Source organism: Muntiacus reevesi, chromosome 3 (assembly GCF_963930625.1).
Source record: "Muntiacus reevesi chromosome 3, mMunRee1.1, whole genome shotgun sequence".
NCBI lineage: Eukaryota > Metazoa > Chordata > Mammalia > Artiodactyla > Cervidae > Muntiacus > Muntiacus reevesi.
Window position 1 is genome coordinate 192,495,177 of NC_089251.1, and position 18,827 is coordinate 192,514,003.

The 18,827-nt window shown below is 42.9% G+C and overlaps 1 protein-coding gene across 4 annotated transcripts in view; it reads left to right on the forward strand.

Annotated features, from left to right (window-relative positions):
- The window catches only part of CYB5R4 (cytochrome b5 reductase 4), a 103,235-nt gene that overhangs the window by 5,398 nt on the left and 79,010 nt on the right, over window positions 1-18,827 (forward strand). For all 4 annotated transcript variants that reach the window (XM_065927803.1, XM_065927801.1, XM_065927804.1 and 1 more), the window contains exon 2: window positions 5,700-5,853. In XM_065927803.1, coding sequence (XP_065783875.1) covers window positions 5,727-5,853 — 127 coding nt within the window. In that variant the 5' untranslated portion in view covers window positions 5,700-5,726. The remainder of the gene's footprint in view (window positions 1-5,699; window positions 5,854-18,827) is intronic.

The following is an 18,827-nucleotide window of genomic DNA, read 5'->3' on the forward strand; positions in this document are numbered from 1 at the left end:
CTTCTGTGTACCCTGGTGCTGAATCAGACCTTGGAGACAGAGTTTGGTGACGTGGGAAATGACGGCTTCACTGCTTTGCCAGGCAGAGGGAGACAGGGCAGGCTCCTGTCCTCAAACCGCGCGTCCCGACTTGGGCAAGAGAGTGGCAAGTCCTGAGGTAAAGAAGGTGTGATCAGCTCGTGGCCAGTTCTTCCGATGGGTTGGTGGTGAGGTAAAGAGGAGTCACTGGAAAAGACCCTGATGCTGACAGAGATTGAGGGCAGGAGGAGAAGGTGGCGACCTAGGATGAGGTGGTCGGATGGCATCATCAACTCAATGGACATGAGTTTGAGCAAACTCCAGGAGATAGTGAAGAACAAGGAAACCTGGTGTGCTGTTCTCCACGGGGTCGCAAAGAGTCAGACAGACAACTGAGCAACTGAACAACAACAAATAGGAGTCAACATCGACTGCCTTCGGGTACAACTGCTCTGGGGGTCTGTGTGCTTGTGGGAAGCATACCATAACTTCCCCCACCTAGAAGGGGTTTCACCATCTGCAAAAACAACTCAAAGATACTGTTGGGCTTCCTAGGTGGCTCAGTGGGTGAAGAATTCTCCTATAATGCAGGAGACACAGGAGATGCAGGTTTGATCGCTGGGTCGGGTAGATCTCCTGGAGAAGGAAGCGGCAGCCCACTCCAGTCTTCTTGCCTGGGAAATCCCATGGACAGAGGAGCCCGGCAGACTGCAGTCCGTGGGCTCGCAAAGAGGCGACGTGACTGAAGGACCTGAGCACGCAGACTTGATGGGGAAACAGGAACTTGCCCCAAGACTGCTCTTGACTGCTTCTCCCTGGTCTCACCACCCCTCCCTTCCCTAATTAGCAGCTGCTTGAAGCTGCCCATGGGAACTCAGGGAAGGTTGCAGAGGCTTAATGAAGGCTGTTTCCAGTAATCAAAGAAATGAGGGACACAGAAAAGCTCTGTGCCCAGGAGCCCAACAGGGCTCTGCACAGTACCAAATTTGAGAGGAATTGATGGCACACAGAAACTTAGGTCTGGGTACTTAATGAGTAAGGAATTTAAACAAAGTTTGGGCTTGGGTAGTAGATGAGTAAAGAAGTAACACAGCTTGCTTACAGTCTTCTGGGCCCTGAATTTCCTATCGCTGAGAGAAAGGTGTCTTTCTACCTTCCAGTATAGGAAGGGCACCTTCCACAGGGGAGATTTGTTTCCTGCTTTCAAGGAGACCAAGAGGGTAGTTCAAGGATTCGTCTTACATGGCCTGTGCTGGGCCCCAACAGCTCTGTTTTCAAAGAGTTTAATCCAGTGGGCTTCACAGTTATAAATGCCTAAGAACTATAACAGTCTATTATGACCACGAAGAAGTTGATGCCAGAGAAAGCTTATGGAGGAAGCAATGTCTTTGGCGGGGAGGGGTGAATCATTTTCCATTTGCCTAAAATATGGAACTCTACTGTTTGTGCCTGGAGAATCCCCATGGACAGAGGAGCCTGGCAGGCTGTAGTCCATGGGGTCACAAAGAGTCGGACATGACTTAACGACTAAGCATAGCATAGCAAAGTATAGAATGGCTCCCCAGGCGGCTTAGTGGCAAGGAGTCAGCCTGCCGACGCAGAAGACGCAGGAGACGCGGGTTGGATCCCTGGGTCGGGAAAATCCCCTGATGGAGGTAATGGCAACCCGCTGCAGTATTCTTGCCTGGGAAATCCCATGGATGGAGAACCTTGACGGGCTACAGTCTATGGGGTTGCAAAGAGTGGGATGAGACTGACTGGACATGCACATTTGCAAAGTATGGAATGGGAAGGGACTAAAGTACAGACATGGAGCCAGTGAAGTCAACTCCGACCAGATTATGAAGGGCGTGGTCAACCTCCCTAGGGAATTTAGAAACATTATAAGAAATATAAGGAGCCACTGAAGGAGGCAAGGCCCTGAATTAGATCTGCATTTCCAAAAGATAACTTTTAACTACCCTGCAGGTATGGAATGGTGAAAGAATCTTTCCTATCTTTGGGATAGGAAAGATCATAGGTTCTCACACTTCATTTATGAAGACCAAGAGACGTAGAGAGTTGTAGTTAGTGATGCTAAGAATAGGATGATGAGGATTAGTAAGAAGAAATGTGAAATTGGCAAGGCACCACAGAACTAGTAACCTGACTGTTTGGGGACAATTGAATGTCTACAATAGATATGATTTAGGGAATTGAGACGTGTAAGCATTTTAGTGCCTTGGGCTTCTCTAACAGAATACCATAGGCGCCTCATAGACAACAGAAACTTACTTCTCACGCTTCTAATTGATCTCAAGTCACCTCAACCTGCAGCCGCTTGAAGCAGGGCTTGGGTTCCTGGCCAAAGTTTGAGTTGTAGCGGTGAGAACACCGAGTCCTAGCCAACAGGATAGCAGTCAGTGACAAGGCGCTGGCCCTTCGGCTTTGCAGAAAAAGAATTCCCACAAAGACAGAAAGTGGAGAAACAAGTAAAGTATTTATTAGGAGGCAAAAGAGTACAGTACATGTGGATAGACACACAGGCAGACTAAGAGAGAGTTGCTGAGTCGTATCCTCATGGCAGTTTGAATTACTTACATGGGACATATCTTCTGGGTTTCCTTTGGCCGGTCTTTTTTTTTTTTTTTTTTCATTTATTTTTATTAGTTGGAGGTTAATTACTTTACAACATTGTAGCGGTTTTTGCCATACATTGACATGAATCAGCCATGGATTTACATGTGTTCCCCATCCTGATCTCCCCTCCCACCTCCCTCCCCATCCCATCCCTCTGGGTCTTCCTAGTGCACCAGCCCCGAGCACTTGTCTCATGCATCCTACCTGGACTGGTGATCTGTTTCACACTTGGTAATATACATGTTTCAATGCTGTTCTCTCAGATCATCCCACCCTCGCCTTCTCCCATAGAGTCCCAAAGTCTGTTCTATACATCTGTGTCTCTTTTTCTGTCCTGCATATAGGGTTATCATTATCATCTTTTTAAATTCCATATATATGTGTTAGTATACTGTATTGGTCTTTATCTTTCTGGCTTACTTCACTCTGTATAATGGGCTCCAGTTTCTTCCATCTCATTAGAACTGATTCAAATGAATTCTTTTTAATGACTGAGTAATATTCCATTGTGTATATGTACCATAGCTTTCTTATCCATTTGTCTGCTGATGGGCATCTAGGTTACTGCCATGTCCTGGCTATTATGAACAGTGCTGTGATGAACATTGGAGTGCACGTGTCTCTTTCTGTTCTGGCTTCCTCGGTGTGTATGCCCAGGAGTGGGATTGCTGGGTCATATGGCAGTTCTATTTCCAGTTTTTAAGAAATCTCCACACTGTTCTCCATAGTGGCTGTACTAGCTTGCATTCCCACCAATAGTGTAGGAGGGTTCCCTTTTCTCCACACCCTCTCCAGCATTTATTGCTTGTAGACTTTTGGATAGCAGCCATCTTGACTGGTGTGTAGTGGTACCTCATTGAGGTTTTGATTTGCATTTCTCTGATAATGAGTGATGTTGAGCATCTTTTCATGTGTTTGTTAGCCATCTGTATGTCTTCTTTGGAGAAATCTCTGTTTCGTTCTTTGGCCCACTTTTTGATTGGGTCACTTATTTTTCTGGAATTGAGCTGCAAGAGTTGCTTGTATATTTTTGAGATTAATCTTTTGTCTGTTTCTTCGTTTGCTATTGTTTTCTCACATCCTGAAGGCTGTCTTTTCACCTTGCTTATAGTTTCCTTTGTTGTGCAGAAGCTTTTAATTTTAATTAGGTCCTATTTGTTTATTTTTGCTTTTATTTCCAGTATTCTGGGAGGTAGGTCATAGAGGGTCCTGCTGTGATTTATGTCGGAGAGTGTTTTGCCTATGTTCTCCTCTAGGAGTTTTATAGTTTCTGGTCTTACATTTAGATCTTTAATCCATTTTGAGTTTAATTTTGTGTATGGTGTTAGAAAGTGTTCTAATTTCATTCTTTTACAAGTGGTTGACCAGTTTTCCCAGCACCACTTGTTAAAGAGGTTGTCTTTTTTCCACTGTATATTCTTGCCTCCTTTGTCGAAGATAAGGTGTCCATAGGTTTGTGGATTTATCTCTGGGCTTTCTATTCTGTTCCATTGATCTATATTTCTGTCTTTGTGCCAGTACCATACTGTCTTGATGACTGTGGCTTTGCAGTAGAGCCTGAAGTGGCCAGTCATTTTGATTTGCCTGGTTCAGAGTCTGTGTTTGGTATATCTCAGAATCCTCTGATGTGTGTGCACACATCTTTTAGCCAAGATGGACAGTGAGCCTATGGGTAAAGAGCATCAGTTGGCATCTGTCCCGTTTTGACACCCAAGAATCCTTTCTGCACAGATGTAGTCGAGGAGATCCCCTCTCTCAGTTGTCCAGCTGTTCTAGTCTTGGAGTTTTGGTCAACCGGGAATGAATCTCCAGTGACTTTACCCTAGAGTGGCCCATCTACCTCCTGCCTCATCATGACTGGGAAATCCAAGATCAGTGCAAAACTGGCCAGTTTTGTGTCTGGTGAGAGCCTGATTCCTGGTTTGTAGCCATCTTTTCAGGGTCCTTACTTGGTGAAAGAGGTGAGGGAGCTCTCTATATGGCCTGTTTTATAAGGACCTTAACCCCAACAACCTTGTCACCCACCACAGGCCCCACTTCCTAATACCAGCACATTTGAGGATTAGCATTTCAACCTAATTTGGTGGGGGGATACAAACATTCAGTCTATAGCAAGAAGCTTCCTTGAATAATGTGACTGCTTTTACATTAAACAATTATCTGGTACTATATTACATACTAGTTATACAGGTTAGATGTCTGGAAAAATTTCCACTAGGGTGTCTTAACTGGTTAAAATACTAATGACATAATAATACCCCTTTTCTAAAAGCCTTGAAAATGTATTTTGTATTAAACACAAAGCCCTGCAAAATCCCAATCATCTTGTTATTAGACCCTCTGAACAGGTGCAGGCAGAGTTTTGTGGACACAGCCAGATAATAAACATTTTAGGCTTTGAGGATGTCATAAGGACTCAGTCTCTTCACCACCACCACCACCACGTGTAGAAATTATTCTTGGCTCAAGGGCTGCACAGAAACAGGCACAGGCCCATTTGCCAGCCCCTTCCCTGGAGTGAGGTGGTTTTGTTGTTTTCTATTACTTGATAACCATTGTTTCTTGGTGGATGGATTCTTAGAACACATCTTTCTATTTCATGTTCTAATATTCTGTGTATGTTGAAAGTCGGGAAAGTCAGCTTTAGCCAATTGTTTCTATTTTCTTCTATCAAATCTCATTTGATTTTTTTAAGACAAAAAGATGTTGGTCCAGGTTAGTAAGCAGCTACAACATATTAGTGATAGAGCCAGGACCAAAACTTGTCTTCTAACTCTGGGTTCAGTACTACCCTTGTACTGTGATTTCATTAGATCAACATTTGTGTCCAGAATTTCTAACCCCGTCTCATGGCCCAGGTGTTTTATATAATGTTCCATTTGTAATTCTAATACACCCTCCTAAAGACGGAAGAAGATTTTTAGAATTTTTAGATTTATTTTCTTATCCTTTTGAGTGGGAATCAGAGTAATGAAGTGTCCTGAAGAGAAGCAGCAGGAGGGGGAAGGAAATTCAGCTGACTTGAAGAAGTCGCATTGAATTCTTCACTTTTCCTTTTTGAGGTCCCTCTGAAACAGGGCAGAAGTCTCATGGATTGGATTCGACTGACCAAAAGTGGAAAGGACCTAACGGGATTAAAAGGCAGGTTAATTGAAGTAACTGAAGAAGAACTTAAAAAACACAACAAAAAAGATGACTGTTGGATATGCATAAGAGGTAGGTGGAATTTACTGTGTACTTCAGAATATTTTGGCGGGCTTTCCACAGTTGTAATGCTATACACCTCTTGGCCCTGTTACTTGGTAATATGATTCACAGTTAGTAACAAACATGTTAGTTAGTTAGTAACTATAAACACATTTTCAGTTAGTAACAAACATTTGCAGTTAGTAAAAAGCATGTCTTACACAGGACAATAAACTCTTTAATTCTGAATCTGGACAGTATTTCTCTCTAAATCACTGTTCATACAGTATCCCTGTACTGTATTCCCTTTGAAAGAAAACAAGGGTTTGACAGATAATATAATACAAACTGATGAAATTATTCAACAACATGTAGTTTAAATGCAACAATGTTCCACCTTTGTGTCTTACAACAGAATTCCATAGGAAAAAATTGTCTCTGAGACAAGCAGTATCTTTTGTTCTCATTTGCAGCAATTTTTATTACTTAATCCATGTTTGTTAGCAATGTTAGTTACCTGATTTTCGTAGCCGACAACAAATTAGAAGCACCAAGCTGGAAATACTGAGTTGGCCCAAAAGTTCATTCCGATTTTTCCGTAAGATATTATAGAAAAACCTGAACGAAGTTTTTGACCAACTCAATAGATAGATTGGAGAGAGTGAGCAGAAAAGTAGAACAGTAGCTGATGGAAGTAGACTTCGTGGTGTCTGCCAGCCTGGCATGGGGAGGGAAGCAAAAACAATGAAGGGCTTAGAGCTATACGCCGGGTCTCCACGGCGAGTCCATGAGTCATCCAGGAAGAGTTCAGTATATTTGCTATCCTCAGTCTAAAGAGGAAAGGAGATGCATCACTCATTGCTGTTATCGCTGCTGTAATTTTATCATTGTGTAATTTTGATTTGTTGTGTGTGTGTGTGTTAATCACTCAGTCGTGTCTGACTCTTAGCGACCCAATGGTCTGTAGCCTACCAGGCTTCTCTGTCCATGGAATTCTCCAGGCAAGAATGCTGGAATCGGTTGCCATTCCCTCCTCCAGGGTGTTTTCCCAACCCAGGGGTTGAACCTGGGTCTCCTGTATTGTGGGCAGATTCTCTACCATCTGAGCCAGCAGGGAAGCCGCTTCGTGTTAGTTATCCTGGTAACACTGTCACCCGTATGAGGGCAGAGGCCACGTCAGTCACCTGCCCTGACTTTGGTGCGTGCCACATTCAGGTCATCCCTCTGTGTTTGTTGAACTAGTGCAACACTTACCATTTTCAGGAAATTTGGTTACTTGAAGAGGTGTGTGGCTGTCACAGTCAATCAGAGATAGGATAAATGGAAAGAAACCAGTAGCCCTATCAGTTTGCTGAGTAGGTCCAAACAAAATATAGCAAACTGAGTGACTTGAACCACAGAAATTTATTATCTCCCAGTTCTGAAGGCTAAACTTTGAGATCAGGCTAATCTTTGGGCTTGAAGAAGAATCTGTTCCATGCCTCTTGCCTTTCTTCTGGTGGTTTGCTGGCAGTCTTTGGAGTTGCTTGGCTTGTTGGAAAATCACCCTGATCTCTGGCTTCATCTTTATATAACTTTCCTCCTGTGTGCTTGTCGATGTCCGGATTTGCTGTTTTTATAAGGACACCAATCATATTGGAGGAGGAGCCTGCCTGATTCTTTTATGACCTCACCTCTGCGTTGACCCCGTATCTACACAAGGTCATGTTCTGAAGTACTGCAAGACTTTAACATCTGAGTTTGAGGGATACACAGGTCAACTCATTACAGATGGAATTAGTGTGCAGAATGTTTTCCACCAGCAGAGGGTATGGAATCTTCCAGCAGGGGCTGGGATAGCTTGTCCCAGGACAGATGCTGTTTGGGAAGTTTCTCAGGGAAATAAAGTGTTTCTAACACCCTCTTGCCTTCTGTGTGTGCTGCAGACCCGCTTACCAGGTGCAGGTCACTGGCAGCGGGTGCCGCCTCCATTCTGCCTGAGTGTCTTCTGCTGGCCTCTGTGAAGTGGAGGTCAGCTTTCCCATGAGCATCTTTCAGCTGGTCCAGGCAACTGGCATGTCTGACCTGTTTCTGCAGTAGGAAGCCACTTTTCCAGAAAAGCCTCTCATGTGAACCCTTCACATCCTAATGCTGTTAAATAAATGAGCCATTGTTATAGGACAGTCATACTTTATTATTCATTTGATATATTGGTGGAGACCAGGGACTAGTTTGCTATGTTTGAAACATAACACATGTTGTTCCCAGCTACATATCTCCCGCAGTGATTTGAATGGCTGACACTCTTCCAGTGAGGTCATTGATTTAAGGTTAAATTCTTCTGGAGTTTCTATTGAACAGTATATTCTACCCTATTAATAAGACTTTTCCCCCAATTGCCAAGTAAGATGTCTTTTTTTTTTTTCCTGTTGACAGAGTTTGGTTTTTAATTTTAATCAAGCAGCAGTTGATAGAGGCACTGCCCTGGGATCCTCCTGCTAGCAGGAGAAAGTAAATGACTGTTGGACAAGACCTGGAGAAGTGCCCTATGAGGGCTATAAGGAAAGTGAGATCAGACTTCAGGGAGGGAGATGTGGGTTAGGAAAGTCAAAGATGCTTTTATGATAGAGATGAGCCTTGAAACTGTCTTCAGGACTTCAGTGGGAAGTGAGGCAGAAGCACACCCAAGTGGAGGGAAATGCATAACTCAGGATGTCGACACAGAAAAGCTGGAGGTGTGTTCTGCAGCTAGTCTACCTGTTAAGAGAATTATAAGAAAGGAGACTTTCTTATGTTAGGGAAGATTGCGGAGGACCTTGAAAACCAGACTGAGAAATGTATTCTTAATTTTGATAGCATTGTGAACTATTGGAGATGTTTGAATGTGGGAACAGTATGATCAGAGATGGCCTTGGAAAGATCAGTCTGGTGATGGGTATAGTGAATTGACATGAGACTAGCAAAGTTTTTAGCTCATACAAAAGTTCAGGAGGTAATAGATAACGCAGGATGTTGTCAAAGGCAACAAAGTAGGATGAATGTGAGACAGACAGATTACTGGTAATTTCTGACGCAGTCGTCTAGGAAAGTAGAAGAAAGCACAGGACTAAATGTAATTGTCTTTTTCTTCTGAATTGTTCTAATTTAAAATGTTAATGATACCTTCCTAAAGGAAATGTACGCCAGATCTAGCTTCGTAGGTCAGAGATAGTGTTTGGACACAAGTTTTAATCAAAGCTGTACCACAGAGAAGCACGGATCATGGTATAAATTTTTTTCCTCCTTTTTAAAATATTCTTCATTTTCTAACAATGATACCATTTTTATGTCAGTTCAGATTTCAGCTTGATCGGCCCAAGAGAGACATAAAATGTCTCTATAGGAAATATATACTTTAGTATGTAATATTTAATATCTGCAGTAGTGTAGTGTAGTCACTCAGTCATGTCTGACTCTTTGCAACCCTGTGGACTATAGCCCACCAGACTCCTCTCTGTCCATGGAATTCTCCAGGCAAGAACACTGGAGTGAGGAGCCATTCCCTTCTCCAGGATGTTGAATAACACACTCAGTCCTATCTGACTGTTACGGACACCATGGACTGTAGCATACAAGACTCCTCTGTCCATGGAATTTCTCAGGTGAGATTATTAGAGGAGGTTGCCATTTCCTCTTCCAGGGGATCTTCCTGATCCAGGGATCAAACCCACATCTCTTGTGTCTCGTGTATTGCAGGCGGATTCTTTACCCATTGAGCCATCAGGGAAGATTTCTACCCCCCTTTATCTAGTAACTAACAGAAGATTCTTGGGATTGGCTCTGATTGGCACAGTTTTGATCATGTTCTGATTGCTAGAATAGTGGTTCTATTTAGGGGGAAACGTCATAAGTTAATCACTTAAACCTAGGTTACAAGTTCACCCTGTAGCTTAGAGAGGGGCCAGACTGAAGTGTCAGGGAGGATATGACTCCTTGAACAAAAAGTGATGCTGTTGCTGGAAGTGGAGTGGGTCCTGGCGTTAATGCCACTACAGAAAGTAGAGTAGCTTGCCAAAGTCATAGCTGATGAAAATGGAGCCACTATTTTAACCTAGGCAACTTGATTCTAAGCTGTTATGCTTAAACCACATTGCACTGCTTCCTGTTTTATCATATTCAACTCTAGATTGGATCCTGGCTCAGCCTTTGTGCCATAACCCACTTGTGAGTGCCATTTGTGAACTAATTCATTATGAAGTTACAGTAAAGTGCCTATTGCTTGCAGCTCTTCTCTTGTGCTAAATAACATTACTAATTAAAAGTCATACAGGTTTTTCCATAAGATATTACCGAAAAACCTGAACGAAGATTGAGACGATTTTTTTTTTTTGGAAATTTAGGGAAAAGTATAGCTTTTACTTTTTTGTGTGACTGTGTGTGTAGTTGTCACTCAGAGAAAATAGAGGCTGTAAGTTTTACCCTCTCCTTCTGTGTATTGGCTCACCGTTTAAGCAGTAGTTCCTGGGATCTGCTATGTGTCCTGCACTGTACCAGGCCCTGGGTTGTGACCTGGAAATTTAGAACAGAGGTGCTCCCTGCTGTTACGGAATTTATAATCTAGTGCAGAACACAAAGTGTTAACCAAGACTGAGGAGTATTGTGAAAGCGAGGTCTGCTGCGCTAAGAGGGAAGACTGGAAGACTGAGCAGAGATCACAGATAAGTGGGTGTGAACCAGACAAAGAGGAAAGGGAGCAATACTGTAGGTTCCGGAAAAAGCGTGTGCACAGGCTGGATGCTGTGACTGTGTGGGGAAAAGGTGCCTATGTACACATGTACGGACTCACCCCGCGGTACAGTAGGAACTAAAGCACCATTGTAAAGCAGCGATTCGCCAATAAACATTAATTAAAATTTTTTTGAAAGCCCAAGTGTAACCCATAGGTATTCATTGTGAATACGAGGAACTTCCTAGTTAGTGATACCTGTATTCTTTCTTCTCTCCCTTGTGTTAAAAAGTCAAACACTTTCTTTCTAAGGCTCACTCTTTTCTAAGGCTTGACCCTTTTTGTGCTCCTATCAGTTCTCTTCAGCCTCCTCTGTGATCTCGGGCAGTTGTTTAACCATTGTTTAAACACAGTTCGTTCTCCTAACAGTTTCTTCCTTTCAGTCTTCTCCTCTTAGCCTGGTTCTCTTGGACTTGCTTCTTCCCCTGGGCTTTCTTCCTCAGCATTTGATATAGGACCTCTGTTAGAACATGTTAGGTTGGTGCAAATGTAATTATGGTTTCACACCATGAATTTTGGGCTTCCCTGGTGGCTCAGATGGTAAAGAATCTACCTGCAATGTGGGAGACCTGGGTTCAATCCCTGGGTTGTTAAGATCCCCTGGAGAAAGGAATATCTACCCACTCCAGTATTCTGGCCTGGAGACTTCCATAGACAGAGGAACCTGGCAGGCTACAGTCCATGGGGTTGCAGAGTCAGACACGATTGAGTGAGTTTCACTTCACCATGAATTTTCAGTCATAACTAAGCTCAACCACTTCTTTGTAATCAGAATAGGAACCATTACAGTTAACACATTTTTGCCAACAAGAAATAAGTTTGTTATCCTGTAGCATAAAAATTTGTGCTTCAGGATTCCATGGACTTTTAGAAAGCATTTTCTGCATCCTGCTGGTCATGGAAGCATCTTACCTGCAAAAAGTCATGACGTTTGAAGAAATGGTAGTCCGTTGGCAAGAGGTCAGGTGCATATGGCAGATGAGGCAAAACTTCATAGCCCAATTTGTTCAACTTTTAAAGCATTGGTAGTGTGACATGCGGTTGGGCATTGTCATTGAGAAGAATTGTGCCCTTTCTGTTGACCAATGCCGACTTTGCAGTTTTTGGTGCATCTCATTGATTTGCTGAACATACTTCTCAGATGTAATGATTTTGCCAGGATTCAGAAAGCTGTAGTGGATCAACCCAGTAGCAGACCGCCAAACCGTGACTATGACCTTTTCTTGGCTCAAGTTTGGCTTTGGGAAGTGCTTTGAAGTTTCTCAGTTCAGCTACTGAGCCAGTCGTTACCTGTTGGTCCTTTAATGGACCGGAACCTGGTGGTCCGGAGTCGCTGATGAGAAAGTGAAAGAAGGAAAGGCTAATATTCCCTGGGTTACGCAGCCGGCCTTCCTGCTCCAGGGAATCAGCCAGAAATAGATAGAGAGAGAGAGAGAAAGACACGGGGACCCAAGCTCCGATGGAGCAAAGGTGTTTTAATCAACATGGTGTGGACATATATACTGTCTTACAAGGTAGTTATTCTCAGCAAAGATAAAGATTAAAATTCCAGACTTACAAAACATAAGGCGATCCATATTAGAGAGAGTTGTAAACAATCACTTTTACTGTATGGTTCATAAGAAGGAAGAGGGTACTTATCACCGTATTCAAAAACTAACAAAGGAGATGCCTGGATTCCTCAGACCCAGGAGAGGCAGAAAGGCGTGCCTCTCCTCTTAATTCCTGAGGAATTAATAAGGAACAGAGGATTCACAACAGATCCAAAACAGTACACAGGAAACCTCCTGTTAAATGCTTCCTGACAGTTACCTTTTTGTTGCACATCACAATCTGATTGATAAATTATTGTTGCTTTGAATAAGAGAAGACAGCACTTCCAAATGATGATATTCTTGGTTTGTGGTCAGCTCATGAAGCACCCACTTAGCGAGCTTTTTTCCTTTCCAGTTTGCTTCAAATGCCAAGCGACCATAGAATGGTCATTAGCAGTTCCTGGACCATATTCGTTGTTAGTGTTGCAAGTTGTCTTCACTGCTTTATGACCCATTTTGAACTCCAATAAGAAAATCATTCAAATTTGCTTTTTGTCTAACAGCATTTCTGTAGTCTAAAATAAATATAAATAGCAAGGAATGTCATTAGCAAAAACACATAAAAGCAAGAAATGTGCATTAAAGTTATATATAACGTAACTGTATTTATTTAGAATGTATTCCAGTATCAAATGGCAAATTTCAACAGTGCAAAAATTTCAATTACTTTTGCACCCACCTAATATATTATCTTTTGGGACACTTCATCTATTTCTGTCTTTTAATTTAAATTGAGTTTCAGGGTGTTAATATACTGTTTCTCTCCCTGCCCAGAGCATCTAGTACAGGGCATGGCTCATGGTTAGTGCTCAGTAAGTATCCTTTGAATCATGTGTAGAACTTTTAAACCACCTTTGGTAGGGATGTTTTAATGATTTCACAAAATAGTAACCAGTTGAGAGACTTGTATTTTTGCTATTTCCAAATGATTGGCTCTTGGAGTTAGGAAATATGTCAGTTCCTTAATCAAAATATTTGTTATTTCTAGACAGTTTTCTGATATATACTCATGGTCAGTTATTCATTTTGGGGTCTCATAGAATGTAAGCTGCAGCCTGATGGAGCTTATATGTTATCTTTCCTTATACAGCTTCATATTTTCTTTTGCAGGCTTTGCACTCAGCAGGGGTTAAGTAAATGTTGGAAGTTTCTTCAGGGTCAGTTTTTGTCATTAATGTTTTCAGTTAAACCTTTTATTTTGAAAAAGTTTCAAACTTACCAAAAAAAAAAAAAAAACAGTTGTAAAGGTGATGCAGTGATCTCTAGAATTCCTTCACCTATCCTGACTCAACCATTGTTGACATGCTATTGTTGTTGTTATTGAGTAACTAAGTTGTGTTTGACTTTTTGTGACCGCATGGACTGTACCACGCCAGGCTTCCCTATCCCTCACTGTCTCCTGGAGTTTGCCCAAGTTCGTGTCCATTGAATCAGTGGTGCCATGCAACCATCTCATCCTCTGATGCCCTCTTCTCCTTCTGCCTTCAGTCTTTCCCAGCATCAGAGGCTTTTCCAGTGAGTCAGCTCTTTGCATCAGGTGGGCAAAGTATTGGAGCTTCAGCTTCAGCAAAACTCCTTCCAGTGAGTATTCAAGGTTGATTTCCTTTAGGATTGACTAGTTGGATCTCCTTGCAGCCCAGGGAACTCTCAAGAGTCTTCTCCAGGACCATAGTTCAAAAGCATCAATTCTTGGGTGCTCTACCTTCCTTACTGTCCAACTCTCGCATCCATACATGACTACTGGGAAGACCTTAGCTTTGACTGTTTGGACCTTTGTTGGCAAAGTGCTGTCTTTACTTTTTAATAAATACACTGTCTAGGCTTGTCGTTGCTTTCCTTCCAAGAAGCAAGTGTCTTCTAATTTCATGGCTGAAGTCACCATCCACAGTGATTTTACAGCCCAAGAGGAGAAAATCTGTCACTGCTTCCACTTTTTCCTCTTCTATTTGAAGTGATGGGACCTTGAAGTGAAGGGATCAGATGCTGTGATCTTAGTGTTTTTAATACTGGGTTTTAAGCCAGCTTTTTCACTCTCGTCTTTTACCCTCATCAAGAGGCTCTTTACTTCCTCTTCGCTTTCTGCCATTAGGGTGGTATCATCTGTTGTTGATATGAAAGTGAAAGTGAAGTCACTCAATCGTGTCCGACTCTTTGCGACCACATGTACAGCCTACCAGGCTTCTTTGTCCATGGGATTTTCCAGGCAAGAATACTGGATTGGGTTGCCATTTCCTTCTCCAGGAGATCTTCCCGACCTAGGGATTGAACCCGGGTCTCCCGCATTGTTGACATAGTCATCATTATGTTTTAATGAATCCATTTTCTCTTCACTGTTAACTTATTCCTTATACCTTTCTGTCATCTTTGTTTTAGTCATTGCACTAAGGGTTTATGATACTCATTTTTAATAGATCACAGTCTACCTTCAAACAGTATTAAACCATTTTATATACAGTATAAGAGTGTACAGGCTATACTTCCATTTCTTTCCCTTGTGTCTTGTCGAATCCTTGTTATTTATTCTTCATGCTCTATACATCCTACAACATATTACTGTTTTTGCTTAGACCGTCACTTATCTTTTAATGAGATTAAGAAAATGAAAAAAGTTACCCATATTTTTACCATTTTCAGTGCTTTTTATTTCTTTGTGTTGATCCAGACTTCCCTTAAAGACCTGACTTTCACATTTCTTGTAGTACAGGTTTTCTGGCAACAAATTCTCAGCTTTTCTTCATCTGTCAGTGTCATTGTTTTGCCTTCACTTTAGGGATGTGTTATCACTGGGTGTAAAATTTAGGTTTAGCCATTTATCTTCCTCAGCCCTTTAAAAATACCACACCATCTTCTTGTTTGCATAGATGAGAACTCTGTTGCTATTCTTAACTGTTTTCCTGTAGGATGTAAGATTTCTTTGTTCTCTGACTGCCTTTAAAATTTTACTTTGTTTTTCAGCAGTTTGACTATTAATATGATGTAATTTCCCTTTTATATTTCCTACTTCAGTCAACCAATCAGTGAAGTCACTCAGTCATGTCAGACTCTTTGCAACCCGATGGACTGTAGCCCCACCAGGCTCCTCCATCCTTGGGATTTTTCCAGGCAAGAGTACTGGAGTGGGTTGCCATTTCCTTCTCCAGGGATCTTCCCCACCCAGGGATCGAACCCTGGTCTCCACACTGCAGGCAGACATTCCATCTGAGCCACCAGGGAACTACTTGGAGTTCTCTAAATTAATTTTGGGAAGTTTGGGGCCATTATCTCTTTGAGTACTTCTTCTACTCATTACTTCTTTCGGGATTCCGGTTGCAAATATGTTGGTCTGTATTGTCCCACAGCTCTAAAAGGCACCATTCTATTTTTTCACTCATTTTTTCACTCATTTTTCACTCAAACTTTTCACTCATTCTTTTTCACTCATTTTTTCATTTTTCACTTTTCTTTTTTCATTTTCCATTTAATCATTGCTGTTGACTTTTCTTCCAGTTTGCTTATTCTTTCCAGTTTACTTATTCTTTCTTCTACTGTATCGTCTGCTGATTCACCCTTCAGAGGAACTCATCTTTCATCTCTGTGCTGAACATTTATTAAGTGTAAACCTTATTTTCTACTAGATCTTCTAATATATTAAAATTTATTTCAGTGTCTCTATCTGATAAGTTCCAATATGTGCACCATCTCTAAGTTGAGTCTGTTGCTATTTTTCTCTCTTGACAGTGGTTTTTATCATTTTGAAAAATGTTTCTTGTGATTTTTTGATTGAGTGTTACACGTTGATTATAGATGAAGCGTAGAACCTTAGATATTTATACTCAGAACTCATACCCCTTTCCTGGTAACTAGGATGACTCAGTCTAGTTTGCTGAGCTAAGTCTGGGGTGGTGGTTATCCTTACACTGGTGTACCGCTGACTTCAAGTTCCTCTCGCAGCGGGTCAGCGCCACTTGTTTTTGCCGTGAAGCCGTCAGCGCTGGAGGGTTTCGTGGTTGCGCCTGTCTGTGCCACCCTTCGCTGGCAGCTTGCCCTGTGTGCTTGTGTAGGGTCTCACCATATCCCTGCCCCCTCCCAGGGGCAGACTGCTCGCTCTTGTTGTTTGAGGTAAGGTTTAGGTGCTGGAAGGAGTTTTGCAGTTTTCCTGTTTGCACCTCAGTCAGGCCAGTTCTGTTAGCTGAGCCCCAAGGGCAGAGCTTTCTCAGTGATTCTGTCACTTCCCCACTGCCTCTGCCTCAGTGCAGGGTTCAGAATGCAGGCAGATTCTTGTCTGTGATGGCTGAGCTTTGCTTTGTACCAGTAGGGGAGGAGGAGGGGAGCAGGGCGGAGGGTGTGGGGGGAGAGCAGTTTCCCCGCCTGTCTTCCAGTGCTAGGAGACATCTGGTTCATACCAGCGTAGAATCGGGCCCGAGTGGACTCTCTGTCCCTCCTCCAGTGTTTGGCTTGCCTCTGCCTCACCCTGGTAAAGGAGGACGTGTGTTTCCTGCTCTTCCCAGCAGCAGCTAACCTGTGCCTGCTGTCACTGCAGGGCCTGCATATGGGAGGCTTTCCTATCCCTTCCCAGCAGCAGACTGCTTTTGCTCCCTGTCAGGCTTGATCTGTGACATGGATGGATTTCTTGCTCCTTCCCCAGGAGTTATCATCACCTTGTGCTCCTGCAGGCCTGCAATGTGGATGAACTTGTCTTGGTTCCCCTGCTCTAGCCTCAAGTCTTGGAGCAGGTACTACGCACCTGGGCCACCTATGGGCCTTTCTCAGATCTGCCCTGTTCACACTGTTTTTCGTGATCATCTCATGAGGTACAGGACCATGAAAGAAGAATTGAGTGGGTGCAGAATCCCCTTGTGCCTGGGCCTCTTGGAGTTCTAAATTGGCATATTTGGCCCTAGAAGAGTTTGTTAAAATTTCAGTTGTTTACAGCAACATTTCTTTCTTTCCTTTTTTTTTTTTTTTCCTATTTTGATCATGCTGCACAGCATGAAGGACCTTAGTTTCCCAACCAGGGATCGAACCAACACCCGCTGCAGTGGAAACGCAGTGTCTTAACTGCTGGACCACCAGGGAAGTCCCAGCAACATCTCTTTGCTGTGCTCTGTCAAAGGCGATGAGAAGTGGTTCGTGTGCCCCATTTCCTCAAGGGGGCTTGTCATCCTGTGACATTTAGAGTCCTAACCACTGCACCACCAGAGAAGTCCACATCATGACGTCTTAATTAATCTTTGCAGCTTGCTTGTTTTGGAAAATAAGAAATAACTCAAAGCATAAGGACATAGTTGGCCTTTTTTTTCAATAGCGGGGCAGTTCAGTGCTGGGGTAACTGTCGTTGGTAGCCCTGAGGCACAGACAGAGGGAGATTATCACATGGAATAGGAAAGAGGGGGTTGGAAAACTGATCCTTTAGAGATAGGATGCCTTGCTTAATACTGCTGTATGTTGTAAATCCAGTTTAAGAGTAGTAAAGGTAACTGTTGTTAATAAGGTGTGGTCATTATTCTTTCTAGAAAAAGTTTGTGGATTTTTTCCCCAAAATACTCAAGAGTATAACTGACTGCTCAGACTGATGGTTAATTTTTAATGCTCTTACAGGTCAGTTTCCTTTTACTTAAATGTCAGGACTGTTTTTCCTAGTACTAATAATGTCACATAAGATGACCTTTGATAATTATGCCAGTAGACCTTCTGAAGTGCTAGAGACCTTTATTACATTACATTTCAGTTTTCCTGGGCAAACTAAGGCATCCCAACCAGATTGTTTTAGCACTTTTGTTAATTGGGCTGGCCATCATTGAAGCTGTTTGGTGCAGTTTGAATTTCTAAGTCATATTCAGGACAGTTGCTACCTGGTTCTCATTTCTCTGAGGTAGTGCTGCTATCATTTCAAGTCCCCCCTCCCCCGCCCTTAAAAAATGTGCAGCAGAGCTTGACAGTGAGTACTTGATACTAATTTTTTTTACAGAATGTGAGTTTATTTATGTGTTTTGGCTCTGCTGGCTTTTCTCCGTGGCACGTAGGCTTCTCTAGTTGAAGTGCACAGGCTTAATTGCCCTGCGGCACATGGGATCTTAGTTCCCCAACCAGGGATTGAACCCAGAATCTTCTGCATTGAAAGGTGGATTCTTAACCACTGGACCATCAGGGAAGTCCCAAGATACTAATTTTAATTTTAGAGGCTTTGGTCAAATGATCTCCCCCTTTGTGGTGACAGTGATGGCCCAGAAAGCTGAATGGAAGTTCCATGAGTACAGGCAGAACATTTTTTTATGAATTGACTGGGGGCAGTGGCAGGAAGGGCTTCCCTGGTGGCTTAGATGGTAAAGAATCACTGCAATGTGGGAGACCTGGGTTCCATCCCTGGGTTGGGAAGATCCCCTGGAGAAGGGCATGGCAACCCACTCCAGTATTCTTGCCTGGAGAATCCCCCTGGACAGAGGAGCCTGGCGGGCTGCAGTCCACGGGGTTTGCAAAGAGTCGGACACGGCTAAGCGACTGAGCACAGTGGCGGGGATCCCCAGGCTCCTTTGAGTCTTTTCTTTTAGGCTACAATCCTCCAATCATCTGCAGATGTTGTACTGTGATGGGTGGTAGGAGGTGGATCTTGTTAACATTGGACATATGAACTTTACTTCCTGGTAGTTCAGGCCTCTCCTCCACTAACTGTGCTGTTTCCCTGAGCG